The 20,609-nt window shown below is 37.2% G+C and overlaps 1 protein-coding gene across 4 annotated transcripts in view; it reads left to right on the forward strand.

The window, feature by feature from the left end:
- AFG1L (AFG1 like ATPase) overlaps positions 1-20,609 on the forward strand; it is a 235,885-nt gene that overhangs the window by 108,353 nt on the left and 106,923 nt on the right. For all 4 annotated transcript variants that reach the window (XM_054490002.2, XM_063667056.1, XM_054490003.2 and 1 more), the window contains one exon: positions 2,846-2,904. In XM_054490002.2, the coding sequence (XP_054345977.1) occupies positions 2,846-2,904 (59 nt within the window). The remainder of the gene's footprint in view (positions 1-2,845; positions 2,905-20,609) is intronic.

Raw genomic sequence — 20,609 nt, forward strand, 5'->3', positions numbered from 1 at the left:
GTTTCTATTGCAAAGATCTGTCACTTCTTTTGTTTGTTTGTTTGTTTTGAGACAGAGTCTCACACTGTTGCCAGGCTGGAGTGCAGTGGCACAATCTCAACTCACTGCAACCTCCGCCTCCCGGGTTCAAGCGATTTCCCTGCCTCAGCCTCCTGAGTAGCTGGGACTACAGGTGCGTGCCACCACACCCCGCTAATTTTTGTAGTTTTTGTAGAGACAGGGTTTCACCATGTTGGCCAGGATGATCTCGGTCTCTTGACCTCGTGATCTGCCTGCCTCGGCCTCCCAAAGTGCTAGGATTACAGGCGTGTGCCACAGCGCCCGGCCATCTTTCACTTCTTTGGTTAATTCCTAGGTATTTGATTTTATTTGTTACTGTTGTAAATGGGATTACTTTTTAAATTTGTTTTTCATATTGTTTACTGCTGGCATATATAAATGCTACTGATTTTTGTTATGTTGATTTTGTGTTCTGCAACTTTACTGAATTTGTTTATCAGTTCTAGTAGTTTTCCTTTTTTTTTTTTTTTTTTAATACTGGGCATGGTGTTGTGTGCCTATAGTCCCAGCTACTGGGGGTGGGACTGGAAGTATAGGCTGGGGTGGGGTGTGGAAGTATCTCTCTCTCTCTTTTTTTTTTTTTTTTTTTGAGATAAGGTCTCACTTGTGTTTCCCAGGCTGGAGTGCAGTGGCAAGATCTTCTGTCTCTCTCTTTTTTTTTTTTTTTTTGAGATAAGGTCTCACTTGTGTTTCCCAGGCTGGAGTGCAGTGGCAAGATCTTGGCCCACTGCAGCCTCTGCCTCCCAGGCTCAAGTGATCCTTCCACCTCAACTTCCTGAGTAGCTGGGACTACAGGCACATGCCACCACGCCTGGCTAATTTTTGTATTTTTTGTAGAGATGGGATTTTGCCATGTTGCTCAGGCTGGTCCTGAACTCCTGGACTCAAGGGATCCACCTGGCTCGGCCTCCCAAAGTGCTAGGATTACAGGTGTGAGCCACTGTGCCCAGCCCTCTTGTGGAATCTTTAGGTTTTTCCAAATATAAAAGCTCGTATCACCTGCAAACAAGGATAATTTGACTGTTTCCTTTTCCTTTCCAATTTGGAAGCCCTTTATTTCTTTATCATCTGATTGCTTTAGCTCAGACATCTAGCACTATGTTGAATAACAATGGTGAAAGTGGGCATAGTTTGTCATGTTTCAGATCTAAGAGAAAAGGCTTTCAGTTTTCCCCCATTTCGTATGATACTAGCTGTGGGTCTGTCATATATAGTTTTTATTATGTTGAGGTCTGTTATTTCTATACCTAGTTTTCTGAGGGTTTTTATTATGAAGGGATATTGAGCTTTATCAGATAATTTTTCGGCATCAATTGAAATTATTATATGGTTTTTGTCCTTCAAAGAATGGAGTTTTAATTTTTAGGCAATTTCATTTAAAGTGACTTTTTAAAACCTTGATATCAAATATATAATATAATTTGCATTATATATATAAATATATATATTTATTATTATAATATATAATATATATTACAATTTATATATTTATATATAATTTATATAAATTATAATTTATATATTATATATTTATAATTATAATAATTATAAAATTATTATAATTATCTATATAAATATATATTTACATATAATGCAAATTATATTATATATATTTATATATAATAAAATATATTATACATATTTATATATAATAAAATATATTATACATATTTATATATAATAAAATATATTATACATATTTATATATAATAAAATATATTATACATACTTATATATAATAAAATATATTATACATACTTATATATAATAAAATATATTATACATACTTATATATAATAAAATATATTATATATTTATATATAATAAAATATATTATACATATTTATATATAATAAAATATATTATATATTTATATATAATAAAATATATTATATATTTATATATAATAAAATATATTATATATTTATATATAATAAAATATATTATATATTTATATATAATAAAATATATTATATATTTATATATAATGCAAATATATATAATGCAAATACATGAGCAATTCTATTGATGTATTTTCTAAAAAGGCTAATCTTATTACACAATGTTTAATTCTTCTTTTTTTTTTTTTGAGACAGTTTTGCTCTGTCACCCAGGCTGAAGTGCAGTGGTGTGATCTTGGCTAACTGTAACTTCCACCTCCCTGGTTCAAGCGATTCTCTTCCCTCACCCTCTGAGTAGTTGGGCTTACAGTTCCCAACACCATGCCTGGCTAATTTTTGTATTTTTTTATTTTTAGTAGAGTTGGGGTTTCACCATGTTGGCCAGGCTGATCTCGAACTCCTGACCTCAAGTGGCCTCCCCAAAGTGCTAGGATTACAGGCATGAGCTACTGAGCCCGTCCAAGTTCTTTACTAAGAATTTTTGTTATAGATTGAGAAAAGGAGAGAATTTTTTTTTCATAGTAGAATTCTATATATTCATGTATTAAATGCTTTTACATATCTAATCTTCTCATATTGGGTTATTGATTTTGAATTTTGGAAGCGATACCTTCCAAATTCTTTTATTGCCTTTTATTACAGTTTAAAGCTAATTTGATTGAATACCTTTTCATCTTCTTTCTGTGGCTGTTATTTTTTTTCTTTTATTAAAATTATAATAAAACGTGTGTAGGACCCAAAGAGAAATCAGTTTTGGTCTTTTTCTCTTTTTGCTCCTTTATCTTTTTTTAAAATCAGTACAAAGCTTTATTTGCGAGGCTAAACGATAAATTAACATCATGATTTAGGCTAAGTAAAAAACTAATATCATTTTTTTCTTTCAGATCTCTATAAAAATGGACTCCAAAGAGCTAACTTTGTACCATTCATAGCAGTCTTGAAGGTAAAAACAAATCATTTATTTGTGTTTACTAAGATCATACTTATTGATAATCAAGGGCTTTGGTAGGATTGTCTTGGTCTTGGCATTCAAGCAGAATTTATTTTGGCATTTAGATAGTAATAGTCAGGGGCCAGGCATGGTGGCTCATGCCTTTAATCCCAGCACTTTGGGAAGCCAAGGTGGGCGGATCACAAGGTCAGGAGTTCAAGACCAGCCTGACCAACGTGGTGAAACCCTGTCTCTATTAAAGATACAAAAATTAGCTGGGTGTGGTGGCAAGCACCTGTAATCCCAGCTACTGGGGAGGCTGAGGCAGGAGAATCATTTGAACCCTGGAGGCAGAGGTTGCAGTGAGCCGAGATCACGCCACTGCACTCCAGCCTGGGTGACAGGGCAAGATGCCGTCTCGAAAAAAAAAAAAAAAAGAGACTACCCAGGGCAACATGGCAAAACCTCTTCTCTAGATAGTAATAGTCAAAGACACTAAAGGAGAAAAGAATCTTTTGATATAGTACTCATCCATGTGTACACTGAAAAAATTGCAAAATATAGTCTAAATTATTCTCTAACTGAAACATTGAATAGTTTGCATTTTATAAATTTTAAATTGAGGTATGCTCATAAATATTATAGTGGAATATTTAAACTTATACATTTATTTCTGAAAAAAATGTTTAATGTTCCCTGTTTCCTTCAGGTTAATGGCCATTATTAACATGTTTTCTTAGCTATTAAAGTTGCTATTCTAGAATAGCATTATTACAAAAATATTCTAATATATTTAAATGTGATTGCCATCAAGTTATGAAATTATGTCAAGTTGAGGCACATAAATAGTTTAAATATTTGTGCGTATCATCACTGCATAGAGTTTAAAATAGTCTTCATTACAATATGATTAAGAATAAAATAGCCTCCTTTTTTACTATTAATTTTAAGTAATATTTTACATGATTATTTAATGATTTCACATTCTGCCAATATTTATTGAGAACCTACTATGTACAATGTGTTGCATTAGGCATAATGGATAATAGAATTATGAACTAAGCTGTTTTTCTGGCACATTATTTATAACCTAGTTGAGGATGTAAAATATATTTAAAAATCCCTGTAAGAGAAAGCAAAATTTGCCAAAATATAATTCCCATAATTTTAGATAAATACTTTCTCCCCATGCACATCAACAAATCTGAAGAAAGGATAAAGAATTTTTTAAAAATTGAAACCTTAAAAATTCTTACCCAAGAAGGGTTAAAATATTTTACCTTCAGACATTCTAAAGGCATAATCAGACAATCTTTTTGACGTGTACTTTGGTTGGAATTATTGTTGGTGCCAAACTTTATTCCCTATGCTATACTTAGGAGAATTCAAACATCTGTTTCCTTGACCAATTTTAGGTTCCCAAGGATTTTAATTTCTCGGAGATATTTATAGATGTAGGAAAAGTACTTTTGGAAGATTTATGCTGTTAGTAATTTTTTTCCCTTTATATTCACGCTTTGCATTTAGGGAGAACATAGACTTGCAACGTTTTCTCCATGCTAGGAATCCAAAGTAATATGGTATACACAGATACCAAAATATAAAGAGGAAGCTAGGAAAAACAGGTGCTAAAAATAGTGTCTTCATATAGCATAAAATACACAAAATATAAAAAGAGAAGTCTCAGAAAGAAACAAGTTAAGGGGTTCTGAGGGAATAACTTTGTAGCTGTACTTTTTTTTTTTTCCTCCGAATATTTTCTTGTTGTTTTCTTTGGCCAGTAATTAGTCATACTTCAATATATAATAGCAGTATTAATAGGCAAAATGAATAGTAACAATTTGAAAGTGAACATGAACTGAGAGATATAATATACAATTTAAAGTTGAATGGACTGAACTTCCCAGGAAACTAAATACCAGATTAGATGAGAAAAGGTCTAAAATGTCTAATTTATTCAAGAGAATTTTCATATATGACAAAACATCAATGAAATGAAAACTAGAGCTGGTTTCTCTGAAGCTTTTCTGTTTGGGCATATAAAGTTTCTTTTGTAAGGAAAGGTAGTTTAATATTAACTTAAGTGACATTTTGCCTCTTCACAGATGCTAGTGTTACTTTTCATTCTGGCCTAGCTGAGAGAAAGGTATAGCAAAAGTCAATCTTAAAACAAATTGAGACTCTTAGTTTAATAAAAAGAAATTATTATAAACAAGATAGAAATTTGTTGAGGAAAAAGTATATTGTAAAATTCATTTTAAAAAATGTTCTTCTCTATAAACCAAGTAGTTACAAGTTTGTAATTCACCACAGAAGCTTGTGGTTTGTTGCTTGGGATATTGAAAAATAACAAAAACGTATATAAGCTCTTAGTAAAGCCTGCTTTATGGCCCAACATGTGGACAATTTTTGTAAATATTTTCTTTAAAATATTTCTTCAAAATAGTACTCTTCAGTTGTTTTGTATTATTGTGTAGGTTTGTTAATTATGCTGTTCAAATCTTTATTCTCATATTTTTTTCCTATCAATTACTGAGAGACTCAGGGGATGCATCTTTCACTATAATTGTGAATTTGTCTATTTTTCTTGTAATTCTGTCATTTGCCTTACATATTTGGAGGCTGTGTTATAAGTTGCATACAGATTTATAATAATTATTTTATTTATTTATTTATTTATTTATTTTGAGACAGAGTCTTGCTCTGTCACCCAGGCTAGAGTGCAGTGGTACAATATTGGTTCACTGCAACCTCTGCCTCCCAGGTTCAAGCAATTTTCCTGCCTTAGCCTCCTGAGTAGCTGGGACTACAAGTGCACACCACTACACCAGGCTAATTTTTGTATTTTTAGTAGAGATGGGGTTTCACCATGTTGGCCAGGCTGGTCTCAAACTCCTTACCTCAAGTGATCTGCCCGCCTTGGCCTCCCAAAGTGCTGGGAGTACAGGTGTTAGCCACCGCACCTGGCCAGATTTACAGTAGTTGAATACTGCTTGTGAATGGAGCTTTTAAATATTATTGAGTAGCATTGCTCCTTCTTTTCAAGTGTATTTGTAACCGTCTGTTGAAACATTGTTATCATGACTGCTTTAAAATCTTTATCAGATAATTCTAACGTCTCTGCCGTCTTGATGTTGCCATTTCTTTACATTCAGTTTGAGGTCTTCCTGATTTTTGGTATAAGTGATTTACAATGGAAACTGACATTTTCATAATTTGTCATGAGACTTTGAATCTTAACATTTTAACCAAATTTTTTATTGTGGAAAATATACATAACAAAAATTACTATTTTAATACATTTTGAGACAGGGTCTCACGGTGTTGCCCAGGCTGGAGTGCAGTGGCACAATCATAGCTTACTGCAGCCTCAACCTCCCCAGGCTCAGGCGATCCTCCTGCCCCAGCCTCCTGAGTAGCTGGGACTATAGGCGTATTCCACCATGCCCAGCTAACTTTTGTATTTTTTGTAGAGACAGGGTTTCACTATGTTTCCCAGGCTGGTCTCAAACTCCAGGGCTCAAGTGATTTGCCTGCCTCCACCTCCCAAAGTGTTGGGATTAAAGGCAAGAGTCACCACACCTGCCCTATTTTAATGATTTTTAAGTGTACAGTTCAGTGGCCTTAAGTGCATTCACATTGTTGTACAAGCACCACCATGATTCATCTCCAGAATTTTTCATCTTATGAAACTGAAACTCTGTACTCACTAAATGATAACCACCCATTGTCCCCCTTTCCCAACCCTGCTTACCACCATTCTGCTGTCTGCCTCTGTGAATTTGTCTTTTCTAGATACTTCATTTAAGTGGAATTACCTAATATTTGTCTTTTTCTTTCTGGCTTATTTCACTTAGCACAGTGTCTCTAAGGTTTATGTTTGTAACATGTGTCAGAATTCTAATCCTTTTTATGGCATAATAATATTCCATTGTAAGGATATGCCACATTTTGTTTATCCGTTCACCTGCCAATGGGCATTTGGGTTGTTTCTACCTTTCAGCTATTATGAATATTCTGCTTTGAACATTTGTGTACAAATATCGGTTTGAGTCCCTGCTTTCAATTCGTTTGTGTACATACCCAGAACTGAAATTGCTACATCTTATGGTAATTGTATGTTTAATTTCTTGAGGAACTACCATACTGTTTTCCATAGCAGCTGTACCATATTACGTTCCCATCAGCAATACACAAGCATTCCAGTTTCTCTGCATTTTCCCCAACACTTTTCTTTTTCCTTTTTTTTTTTTTTGATAATAACCATCCCAGTGGGTGTGAAGTGATATCTTATTATGGTTTTGATTTGCATTTCCCAAATGATTAATGATATTGAGTATCTTTTCATGTGCTTATTTTATTGATTGACTGATTGATTAACTGAGATGGAGTCTTGCTCTGTCACCCAGGCTGGAGTGCAGTGGCACGATCTTGGCTCACTGCAACATCTGCCTCCTGGGTTCAAGTGATTCTCATTCCTCAGCCTCCTGAGTAGCTGGGATTACAGGCATATGCCACCACACCCAGCCAATTTTTGTATTTTTGGTAGAGATGGAGTTTCACCATGTTGGCCAGGCTAGTCTCAAATTCCTGACCTCAGGTGATCCGCCCACCTCAGCCTCCCAAAATGCTGAGATTACAGGTGTGACCCACTGTGCCTGGCCTTATCTTTTCTTTTTTCAAATTGGGCAACATCTCATTCTACAAAATAGATTGTTATTCTGTTTGTCTTTGTGGATCTTATTTGAACTTTCTGTTTTAGTTAGCTCTTTTTAGACATTATTCTGTCAAGAGAAGGGGAGGCACTGCTTGCTTCCTTTATTACCGGATATAGCTAGAAATCCAGGCTCCCTATTCAGCCTCCATTGACACCTGAGCTGTGGTTTGGGGTGTGCTCCTTGTTATCTGTTACTGCTGGAAAGAGGGTTCTGACTCCCATGTGATCTCCACTGATACCATTGTGGGAGGAGGATGCTCATTACTGGTTGGCTGGGATGAAAGTTCCAGTTCCTACTTGGCCTTCTGTGACATCACCCTGGCAGTGGTGTTGGGACTCCTCATGACAGCCTTATGAGGGTGGAATTCTAGGCTTCCCTTAGCCTTTGCCAGCATGGTTGGGGAGGTGGAGCTACAGTTTTTCTCTGTGGTATTTGCTTTAGTTAGAACAGTTATTGTCTAAAAGTTTTATGTTTTGTTAAGTTGCCCTTTTCCTGCTCCTTTGGCTAAAGAGAACAGACTTTTATGGGGGCCTCATTTGTATGTTTCCATCAGCATTTCTTGGTTGCTGGCTTCTTTAGCTCTAAGTCTGGGATATATGAGTCAAAGTAAACCCTGTGGCTCACACTTGTAATCCCAGTGCTTTGGCAGGCCAACATGGGAGAATCGCTTGAGGACAAGAGTTTGAGACCAGCCTGAGCAACATAGTGAGTGCCCATCTTTACAAAAAAAATTTTTTTTTAAATTAGCCAGGCATTGTGGTATGTACCTGTCCTCCAAGCTACTTGGGAAGCTGAGGCAGGAGGCTCACACAAGGCCAGGAGGTAGAGGCTGCAATGAGCCATGATTGTGTCACTGTACTCCAGCCTGGGCAACAAAGCAATACCCTGTCTCTGAAAATTAAAAAAAAAAAAAAAAGTCGGTCCCACAGGAGGGAACCTCACCATCTGTTGTTCTTCAGGTCTTGAACAGGTCTAGCTGTTTTTCCTTCTTTCTACTTTTCAGGGTCTCTTGATGTTTGTTTTATATATAATTTCTAGAGGTTTTAAATTGTACGTATGAGGAGGGATAGGGAAAAGTATATCTCCATCTTCCCAGAAGCAGAAGTCAGCTTATTTAAGGTCCTTGTCTGTTAATTCCATCATTTCTGGTTTTGTTTCTACGGTTTGATTTTTTCCCCCTGGTTGTGAGTCCTATTTTCCTGCTTCTTTGCAAGTCAAGTAAGTTATGATTGGATGCTGCATGTAGTGATTATTACATTGAGTCTCTGTTACTTCCTTTAAGGGTGTCAAATTTTATTTTGGCAAGTGGTTAAGTTTCTTGCAGATCAGGTTGATCTTTTTGAGGCTTTTTTTTTTTCCCCCTGTGCCGGAGTCTCACTCTGTTGCCCAGGCTGGAGTGCAGTGGCGTGAGGCTTATTTTTAAACTTTGATAGGGTGAATGTAGATTAGCCATTATTCCAGGTCTGTTTTAGCCCTTCTAGGTGTTAGGTTTTAGGACCTTTCTAAGCTCTTTACTGAATCCCCATGGTATTCATTGAGGTATTTCAGCTTTGACTATATCAGAATGCTTATATCTCCCAGATTATGTGTATTGTTCTTTGCCCAACTCTTCATATGCAATTTGTTATTCAGCCAAAGATTACATTCCCTATGCAGATATCTGGAACTTTTCTTCTGCATAGCATTTTCCTGTGCTGAACTCTTACTGTGCAAATTCCAACTGTTTCAGCATCCCAAAACTCTGAGGACTGTCTCTTCAACTCATTTAGATTGTTCTATTGCAGTCTAGAAATTGCATCTAGATAGAAAGCCAGGGAATATGGCCAGCTTGCTTGCCTGATTTTTTTCCCTCATATCTCAGGGATTGCTGTCTTTTGCTACCTATTACGTAATGTCTGGTATCAGCTGTTTCACATGTTTTGTCCAGTGTTTTAGTTATTTATTGCAGAAGGGCAAAATCCAGTTCCAATTACTCTGCCTTGGCCGAAAGCATAAATCTCTTTCTTAGTTTTTAGTTATAAAGGAAAAGAAGAGCAGGTTTTTTTTCTTTTTTCTTTTTTTTTAGTAATTTAGGAACTTAGAGCCATGTTTTATCATAGAAACAAAAAAATAAATAGGATAACAATAAAAAGACAGTTGTGGGCACAGGAATTTTGTTTCAGCTTTCTCTTACACATTTAGAGGAACAGTTAGGTAAATGATGATGCAGTCACGAGGGGATATAACAGTTATACGGAATATTTTTCAAAAGCTTTCGATAATGTAGAATAATGTTTACAGATAATGTGAGTGGAAAAGTATGATGCAAAGGTGCATCTATTCCTGTCTCAACTGTGGAAATAACACACATGCATGAAAAAATACTGGAAAGAAATATCCCAAAATGTTAATAGAACCTATTTCTGGATATTAAGATTATGAGTGATTTAAATTTTCTCTTTTAGACTTTTCTAAGATTTCTGGAATGATCTTGTATTATTTTTATAACGAAAACCATTTTTGAACAGGTGAATTTTGCTCACTCCTCTTTGGAAATCAGCAGACCTGACTAGGAGAACTCATAATCAAAGTTGAGAAATCAGCAAAAAGCAAAAGGGATTGAACATGGGTCCTATCTGTAGAGACCATTATTACAAAAATAAATGGGATGACAGGCACAGGGAGGAAGGAGCAGGAGCAGGGGGAGAGGCAGAGATGAACTAACAAGTAAAAGCACGTGTAAAGTAGTCATGGTACTGATGACATAAGAGATTAGACATGAAATAATTATAAGATTAGATGATAAGTGAGCTGGCAGAGCAGCTCTCAAATAAACTGAGAGCAGACCATTAAGAAAAGGAAAAACATCTTAGAAAAAGCAAATGATAGAATCAACACTGCTGAAAATAAAATCAGTGATAAAGAGACCAAACTTATGAAAGATCATATAAAATGATGCTGGAATAATCAGAGATGAACACTACTGCAGAAAAAAATGCTAGATATGGAAAGCAGACAGCAGAGATCATACATTCACATAACTCATATTTCTAAAAAAGAAAACACAAAGATAAATCAGAAGAAAACTTTCATGAAAGTTAGGTTGAAAGTCTAGATTCAAAGTGTTCATTGTTTATTTCCCATTGTATGATCCCCCCATCAAGAATCATACATTTTTGGCTGGGCGCAGTGGCTCACACCTGTAATCCTAACACTTTGGGAGGCCAAGGTAGGTGGATTACTTGAGGTCAGGAGTTCAAAACCAGCCTAGCTAACATGGCGAAACCCCATCTCTACTAAAAATACAAAAAAATTAGCTGGCCATGAGGTGGGTGCCTGTAATCCCAGCTACTTGGAAGGCTGAGGCAGGAGAATAGCTTGAACCTGGAGGGCGGAGGTTGCAGTGAGCCAAGATGGTACCACTGCACTCCAGCCTGGACAAGAGCGAGACTCTGTCTCAAAAACAAACAAAAAAAAGAATCATACTTTTTTTGATGCACAACTGAACCTGAACCTGAAGGATTATAAAAAGAATCTTACAATCATATGGAAGAAAAATCAATGGGAAAAGAAGTCAAGCTGGTCTGAGGCTTGTAAATTACAAGTAGATACTAGAAGAGAAGAGAACAGTTTTTACTATATTCAATTTTTAAAAAAGGTGACATCTGGTCAGCTAGGCTGTCATGTACCTCTACACCCACAGATATATATTTTGGATATATGATAATTTAGGATTTATAGTCCTTAGTGAAGTTCCCTCAATAAACAACTTTAAGATTTTATACCACCAGTCAAAATTAATAACATAAATGGAGATATTGTGGTAAGAAAATATTGGTGGTCATTGAATCTGACTAAACATTTTCTTCTTCTGATCTATAAGTCAGACAATAAAAATTTTTATCATATTATGTGAGAACTTCTGTAATTGAGTTAACTAAAGGATGCTAAAAAATAAAGGGGCCCTAGGAGGTTCCAAGATGGCCAAATAGGAACAGATCCAGTCTACAGCTCCCAGTGTAAGCAATGCAGAAGATGGGTGATTTCTGCCTTTCCAACTGAGGTATTGGGTTCATCTCACTGGGGCTTGTCAGACAGTGGGTGCAGCCCACGGACCAGGGCGGGGCATTGCCTCACCCAGGAAGCGCAATGGGTCGGGGAATTCCCTTTCCTAGGAAAGGGAAGCCATGACAGACGGTACCTGGAAAATTGGGACACTCCCACCCAAATACTGCGCTTTTCCAACGGCCTTAGCAAATGGCACACCAGATTATATCCTGTGCCTGGCTCGGAGGGTCCCAAGCCCATGGAGCTTGCTCACTGCTAGCACAGCAGTCTGAGATTGAACTGCAAGGTGGCAGCGAGGCTGGGGGAGGGGCATCTGCCCTTGCAGAGGCTTGAGTAGGTAAACAAAGCGTCCTGGAAGCTCGAACTGGGTGGAGCCCACCGCAGCTCAAGGAGGCCTGCCTGCCTCTGTAGACTCCACCTCTGGGGGCAGGGCATAGCTGAACAAAAGGCAGCAGAAACTTCTGCATACTTAAAAGTCCCTGTCTGACAGCTTTCAAGAGAGTAGGGGTTCTCCCAGCACGGAGTTTGAGATCTGAGAACGGACAGACTGCCTCTCAAGTGGGTCTCTGACTCCCAGCCTAACTGGAAGACACCTCTCAGTAGGGGCCGACTGACACCTCCTACTGCTGGGTGCCCCTCTGAGATGAAGCTTCCAGAGGAAGGATCAGGCAGCAACATTTACTGTTCTGCAATATTTGCTATTCTGCAGCCTTCGCTGCTGATACCCAGGCAAACAGGGTCTGGAATGGACCTCCAGCAAACTCCAACAGACCTGCAGCTGAGAGTCCTGACTGTTAGAAGGAAAACTAACAAACAGAAAGGACATCCACACCAAAACCCCATCTGTACGTTGGTTGCCATCATCAAAGACCAAAGGTAGATAAAACCACAAAGATGGGGAGAAACCAGAGCAGAGAAGCTGAAAATGCTAAAAATCAGAGCGCCTCTTCTCCTCCAAAGGAACGCAGCTCCTCGCCAGCAATGGAACGAAGCTGGACGGAGAATGACTTTGACGACTTGAGAGAAGAAGGCTTCAGATGATCAGTAATAACAAACTTCTCTGAGCTAAAGGAGGATATTTGAACCTAGCTCAAAAAAGCTAAAAACCTTGAAAAAAGATTAGATGAATGGCTAACTAGAAAAAACAGTGCAGAGAAGTCCTTAAATGACCTGATGGAGCTGAAAACCATGGCACGAGAACTATGTGATGCATGCACAAGCTTCAGTAGCGGATTTGATCAAGTGGAAGAAAGGGTATCAGTGATTGAAGATCAGATGAATGAAATGAAGTGAGAAGTTTAGAGAAAAAAGAGTAAAAAGCAATGAACAAAGACTCCAAGAAATATGGGACTATGTGAAAAGACCAAATCTACGTCTGACTGGTGTACCTGAAAGTGATGGGGAGAATGGAACCAAGTTGGAAAATACTCTTCAGGATATTATCCAGGAGAACTTCCCCAACCTAGTGAGGCAGGCCAACATTCAAATTCAGGAAATACAGAGAATGCCACAAAGATACTCCTTGAGAAGAACAACTCCAAGACACGTAATTGTCACATTCACCAAAGTCGAAATCAAGGAAAAAATGTTAAGGGCAGCCAGAGAGAAAGGTCGAGTTACCCACAAAGGGAAGCCCATCAGACTAACAGCAGATATCTCAGCAGAAATCCTACAAGCCAGAAGAGAGTGGGGGCCAATATTCAACATTCTTAAAGAAAAGAATTTCAACCCAGAATTTCATATCTAGCCAAACTAAGCTTCATAAGTGAAGGAGAAATAAAATCCTTTACAGACAAACAAATGCTGAAAGATTTTGTTACCACCAGGCCTGCCTTAAAAGAGCTCCTGAAGGAAGCACTAAACATGGAAAGGAACAACTGGTACCAGCCACTGCAAAAACATGCCAAATTGTAAAGACCATCAAGGCCAGGAAGAAACTGCATCAACTAATGAGCAAAATAACCAGCTAACATCATAATGACAGGATCAAATTCACACATAACAATATTAACCTTAAATGTAAATGGGCTAAATGCTCCAATTAAAAGACACAGAGTGGCAAATTGGATAAAGAGTCAAGACCCATCAGTATGTTGTATTCAGGAGACCCATCTCAGGTGCAGAGACACACATGGGCTCAAAATAAAGGGATGGAGGAAGATCTACCAAGCAAATGGAAAACAAAAAAAGAAGCAGTGGTTGCAATCCTAGTCTCTGATAAAACAGACTTTAAACCAACAAAGATCAAAAGAGACCAAGAAGGCCATTACATAATGGTAAAGGGATCAATTCAACAAGAAGAGCTATCTTAAATATGTATGCACTCAATACAGGAGCACCCAGATTCATAAAGCAAGTCCTTAGAGACCTACAAAGAGACTTAGACTCCCACACAATAATAATGGGAGACTCTAACACCCCACTGTCAACATTAGACAGATCAACAAGACAGAAAGTTAACAAGGATATCCAGGAATTGAACTCAGCTCTGCACCAAGCAGACCTAATAGACATCTACAGAACTCTCCACCCCCAATCAACAGAATATACATTCTTCTCAGCACCACATCACACTTATTCCAAAATTGACCACATAGTTGGAAGTAAAGCACTCCTCAGCAAATGTCAAAGAACAGAAATTATAACAAACTGTCTCTCAGACCACAGTGCAATCAAACTAGAACTCAGGATTAAGAAACTCACTCAAAACCGCTCAACTACATGGAAACTGAATAACCTGCTCCTGAATGAACTACTGGGTACATAAAGAAATGAAGGCAGAAATAAAGATGTTCTTTGAAGCCAATGAGAACAAAGACACAACATACCAGAATCTCTGGGACACATTTAAAGCAGTGTGTAGAGGGAAATTTATAGCACTAAATGGCCACAAGAGAAAGCAGGAAAGATCTAAAATTGACACCCTAACATCACAATTAAAAGAACTAGAGAAGCAAGAGCAAACACATTCAAAAGCTAGCAGAAGGCAAGAAATAACTAAGAACAGAGCAGAACTGAAGGAGATAGAGACACAAAAAACCCTTCAAAAAATCAACGAATCCAGGAGCTTATTTTTTGAAAAGGTCAACAAAATTGATAAACCACTAGCAAGACTAATAAAGAAGAAAAGATAGAAGAATCAAATAGACACAATAAAAAATGATAAAGGGGATATCACCACCGATCCCACAGAAATACAAACTACCATCAGAGAATACTATAAACACCTCTATGCAAATAAACTAGATAATCTAGAAGAAATGGATAAATTCCTCAGCACATACACCCTCCCAAGACTAAACCAGGAAGAAGTTGAATCCGTGCATAGACCAATAACAGGTTCTGAAATTGAGGCAAAAATTAATAGCCTACCAATCCAAAAAAGTCCAGGACCAGATGGATTCACAGCCGAATTCTACCAGAGGTACAAGGAGGAGCTGGTACCATTCCTCCTGAAGCTATTCCAATCAATAGAAAAAGAGGGAATCCTCCCTAATTCGTTTTATGAGGCCAAAATCATCCTGATACCAAAGCCTGGCAGAGACACAACAAAAAAAGAGAATTTTAGACTAATATCCCTGATGAAGATCGATGCAAAACTCCTCAATAAAATACTGGCAAACCGAATCCACCAGCACATCAAAAAGCTTATCCACCATGATCAAGTTGGCTTCTTCCCTGGGATGCAAGGCTGGTTCAACATACGCAAATCAATAAAAGTAATCCATCACATAAGCAGAACCAAAGACAAAAACCACATGATTATCTCAATAAATGTAGAAAAGACCTTTGACAAAATTCAACAGCCCTTCATGCTAAAAACTCTCAATAAACTAGGTATTGATGGGATGTATCTCAAAATAATAAGAGCTATTTATGACAAACCCACAGCCAATATCATACCGAATGGGCAAAACTGGAAGCATTCCCTTTGAAAACTGGCACAAAACAGGGATGCCCTCTCTCACCACTCCTATTCAACATAGTGTTGGAAGTTCTGGCTAGGGCAATCAGGCAAGAGAAAGAAATAAAGGGTATTCAATTAGAAAAAGAGGAAGTCAAATTGTCCCTGTTTGCAGATGACATGATTGTATATTTAGAAAACCCCATCATCGCAGCCCAAAATCTCCTTAAGCTGACAAGCAACTTCAGCAAAGTCTCAGGATACAAAATCAATGTACAAAAATCACTAGCATTCTTATACAGCAATAACAGACAAACAGAGAGCCAAATCATGAGTGAACTCCCATTCACAATTGCTTCAAAGAGAATAAAATACCTTGGAATCCAACTTACAAGGGATGTGAAGGACCTCTTCAAGGAGAACTGCAAACCACTGCTCAATGAAATAAAAGAGGACACAAACAAATTGGAAGAACATTCCATGCTCATGGATAGGAAGAATCAATATCGTGAAAATGGCCATACTGCCCAAGGCAATTTACAGATTCAGTGCCATCCCCATCAAGCTACCAATGACTTTCTTCACCGAATTGGAAAAAACTACTTTAAAGTTCATATGGAATCAAAAAAGAGCCCACATTGCCAAGACACCCTAAGCCAAAAGAAAGCAGGAGGCATCACGCTACCTGACTTCAAACTATGCTACAAGGATACAGTAACCAAAACAGCATGGTACTGGTACCAAAACAGATACATAGACCAATGGAACAGAATAGAGCCCCCAGAAATAATACCACACATCTGCAACCATCTGATCTTTGAGAAACCTGACAAAAACAAGAAATGGGGAAAGCTTTCCCTAGTTAATAAATGGTGCTGGGCAAACTGGCTAGCCATATGTAGAAAGCTGAAACTGGATCCCTTCCTTACACCTTATACAAAAATTAATTCAAAATGGATTAAAGACTTAAATGTTAGACCTAAAACCATAAAAACCCTAGAAGAAAACCTAGGCAATACCATTCAGGACATAGGCATGGGCAAGGACTTCATGTCTAAAACACCAAAAGCAATGGCAACAATAGCTAAAATTGACAAATGGGATCTAATGAAACTAAAGAGCTTCTGCACAGCAAAAGAAACTACCATCAGAGTGAACAGGCAACCTACAGAATGGGAGAAAATTTTTGCAATCTACTCATCTGACAAAGGGCTAATATCCAGAATCTACAAAGAACTCAAACAAATTTACAAGAAAAAGTCAAACAACCCCATCAAAAAGTGGGTGAAGGATATGAACAGACACTTCTCAAAAGAAGACATTTATGCAGCCAACAGACACATGAAAAAATGCTCATCATCACTGGTCATCAGAGAAATGCAAATCCAAACCACAATGAGATACCATCTCACACCAGTTTTAGAATGGCAATCATTAAAAAATCAGGAAACAACAGGTGCTGGAGAGGATGTGGAGAAATAGGAATGCTTTTACATTGTTGGTGGGACTGTAAACCAGTTCAACCATTGTGGAAGACAGTGTGGCGGTTCCTCAAGGAACTAGAACTAGAAATACCATTTGACACAGGCATCCCATTACTGGGCATATACCCAAAGGATTATAAATCATGCTGCTATAAAGACACATGCACACATATGTTTATTGCATCACTATTCACAAGAGCAAACACTTGGAACCAACACAAATGTCCATCAATGATAGACTGGATTAAGAAAGTGTGGCACATGTACACCATGGAATACTGTGCAGCCATAAAAAATGATGAGTTCATGTCCTTTGTAGGGACGTGGATGAAGCTGGAAACCATCATTCTGAGCAAATTATCGTAAGGACAGAAAACCAAACACCGCATGTTCTCACTCATAGGTGGGAATTGAACAATGCAAACACTTGGACACAGGGTGGGGAACATCACACACTGGGGCCTGTCATGCCGTGTGGGGAGGGGGGAGGGATAGCATTAGGAGATATACCTAATGTAAATGACGAGTTAACGGGTGCAGCACACCAACTTGGCACATGTATAGATATGGTATAGATATGTAACAAACCTGCATGTTGTGCACATGTACCCTGGAACTTAAAGTATAATAATAATAAAAAATAAATAAATAAAGGGGCCTGGGCTGGGTGTGGTGGCTCAGGCCTGTAATCCCAGTGCTTTGGGAGACTGAGGTTGGAGGATTGCTTGAGTAGTTTGAGATCAGCCTGGGCAACATGACAAGACCTCATCTCTACAAAAAAATAAAAAAATTAGTCAGGCATGGTGGTGGATGCCTGTGGTCCCAGCTACTCAGGAAGCTGAGGTGGGAGGATTGCTTGAGCCCAGGAGTTCCAGGCTGCAGTGAGCCACGATTGCACCACTGGATTCCAGTGTGGGCGACAGAGCGAGACATTGTCTTAAACATACACACACATACACACACACACACACACACGAAAATGGGGAAAAAAAGAAAAAGAAAAGGGGCCCTGACCCACACTGGCAGTTTGAGTGGAGGTGGTAGCACATGTCAGGAGTATTTTTCCAAAGAGCTGATGATGCTTAAACTGAGACTTAAAAGACAAGTAAGTTACCAAGAAAAGTGGGAAAGGATGTTTACCATGCAGGGAAAAGACATAGAAGTATGAGAACTGTAATTAAAAATTTTATTTTCAGTAATCAGTTCATTGAGAAAAATAATTTTCATAAAATAACTGTCACTAGTCTGTTTACTTGAGGTTGGCAGATTTATTTAAAACTCAGATTTTTCTCCAAATAAAAGCAAGATATGTTTTGTGTTGTATTTAAATAGAAAAATTTAGGTAATTCTTATTCTCTTGGTTGTAATTATAATAATTGTCCCTCCTTCAATAAGTCTGTACTTTAACTTGAAATTTCTTTCTGATCATATGACTTAGTATCTTGATTTTACCAAGATTAATAAAACTTAGGTAATTCTCCTAAAGTATAAGAACAAATATAATTGTTTTGTTTTATTTTATTTTTTTTTTTTTGAGATGGAGTCTTGCTCTGTCGCCCAGGCTGGAGTGCAGTGGCGAGATCTCGGCTCACTGCAAGCTTCACCTCCCAGGTTCATGCCATTCTGCTGCCTCAGCCTCCCAAGTAGCTGGGACTACAGGTGCCTTCCACCACGCCCAGCTAATTTTTTGTATTTTTAGTAGAGACGGGGTTTCACCACGTTAGCCAGGATGGTCTCAATCTCCTGACCTCGTGATCCACCCGCCTTGGCCTCCCAAAGACAAATATAATTGTTAAAGCATTTGTTGGTATCTATATAGCATCATTTTATAAAGTTAAAGGCATTCATTTTACCCTCTGCACTGAAAGTATTTTAAAGTAGCCTGTGATAGTTTATATCAGGGTGGACAAACTATAGCCAGTGGCCAAATCTGACCTGCTGCCTGTTTTTATAAATCAAGTTTTATTGAAAAATTTTATGCTCATTTATTTATGTATTACCTATGGCTCTTTTTGGAGTACGGTTGCAGAGTTGAGTAGCTGCAGTGGAGACTTAATGGCTTTCAAAGCCTAACATATTTACTATCTGACCCTTTACAGGAAGTTTGCTGGCCCTGATCTATATAATATACAAAGGGCAAACAATTGCTTAAAACGACATATGTCAATAGCACGTTTTTTTTTCTATGAAGTATGACTTGTTTTATGTGATGAAAATCCTGTGTCAGCATAGATTTATTAGTAGATCTTGGAGAAAGGGGCATTCCAAGAGCTTGCTGGATAAATGGTTGATCGAAGGGAGGAAGCTTGGTGAGTGAACCAAAAGCAAAGATAGTGGTTCAGTATCAATTTCAGATAATTTAGTAACTTGAGAAATATCAGCTTTGTTAGGATCAACTTTCTTAGAAATATCTTCAATTTCATACATTTAAAAGGAATAATATATCTTAAATGTACATTCATTGAATAGTATTTATGGAGTATAATCTCACTGCATTTGTAAACATTATTTAAAATTAGTGTGGTTAAAAGGAAAAGAGAACCAGTTGATATTTTGAACAGAAGAATAGTTTATTAGGTTACTTTCAACTTACTATTACTAGCCTTCTTGAAGATTAGATTGCCTGGCAAGCATTGCTATTCTCATCTGATCAAGGTCCAGCAATTCGTGATATTTTACACAAATTTTTCCATTTGGGTAAAAATCTGTCTGTTTACTCCATCACTTACACTTTCATAAACCATTTAGTTTGTTTCATTCCATAATGAACCCTAAAAGAGATAAATGCTATTCATAAGTTTTAAGGTTAAAAAAATTCTCAATGTGAATTTCATTAGCTTTCTTTTTATGATTCTCTTGATCAATTTAACAGTGTGAAATAATCTAAAATAATCTCCCCAGGGGAAATGTTCCTGTGCAAGATTGTATGTAGTGTTTTTGCACACAATGATAGATTTTAATATCAGTAATTTAGCACTTTGATTCTCATTCACAATGACAGCTTAGCATGCTATCTTCTTTCTTAACTTTTAAATTTCTTCTTAAAATTAAATGTTTGATGATTAGATTACTGAATGATAACTAAACTGCTGAAAAATAACCAACAAGGCATTCTACAATAGAATTTTCTCTTTGATGAATTTCAGATGATTCGATTAGAGAAAAATAATTCCAGCATTAACTCTTATAAATATGAATTTTCCTTTTCCTAATAAAGAGTTGCCCATTTGGAAGGCATCACTATCTGATTTATTTGTTCGGTTTAAATATGTAACATAAAGAAGTGATACTTTATAATCTGAGGTAGTAACAATTTTGTTCTTATTATTGCTACTTTTGTAATTTGTTTAATGTTCAAATAATGACATCACATCTTCTACTTGGTTGTTAGTGTTTCTTGACTGTTGTGCATCCTTTATATAAAACTTAAAAAAATTAAGTGATATATTAGTTTTTATGTTTTTATTTCCTGAGAAAAATTTTCCAACGATAAGAAAATTTTTCCTGATAGTAAACTAGAATATTCCCATGGTGTGATTTCCAGTTACAAACTTTAGAAAAGTT

This window comes from Pongo pygmaeus, chromosome 5 (assembly GCF_028885625.2).
Source record: "Pongo pygmaeus isolate AG05252 chromosome 5, NHGRI_mPonPyg2-v2.0_pri, whole genome shotgun sequence".
In the NCBI taxonomy this organism is placed as follows: Eukaryota; Metazoa; Chordata; class Mammalia; order Primates; family Hominidae; genus Pongo; species Pongo pygmaeus.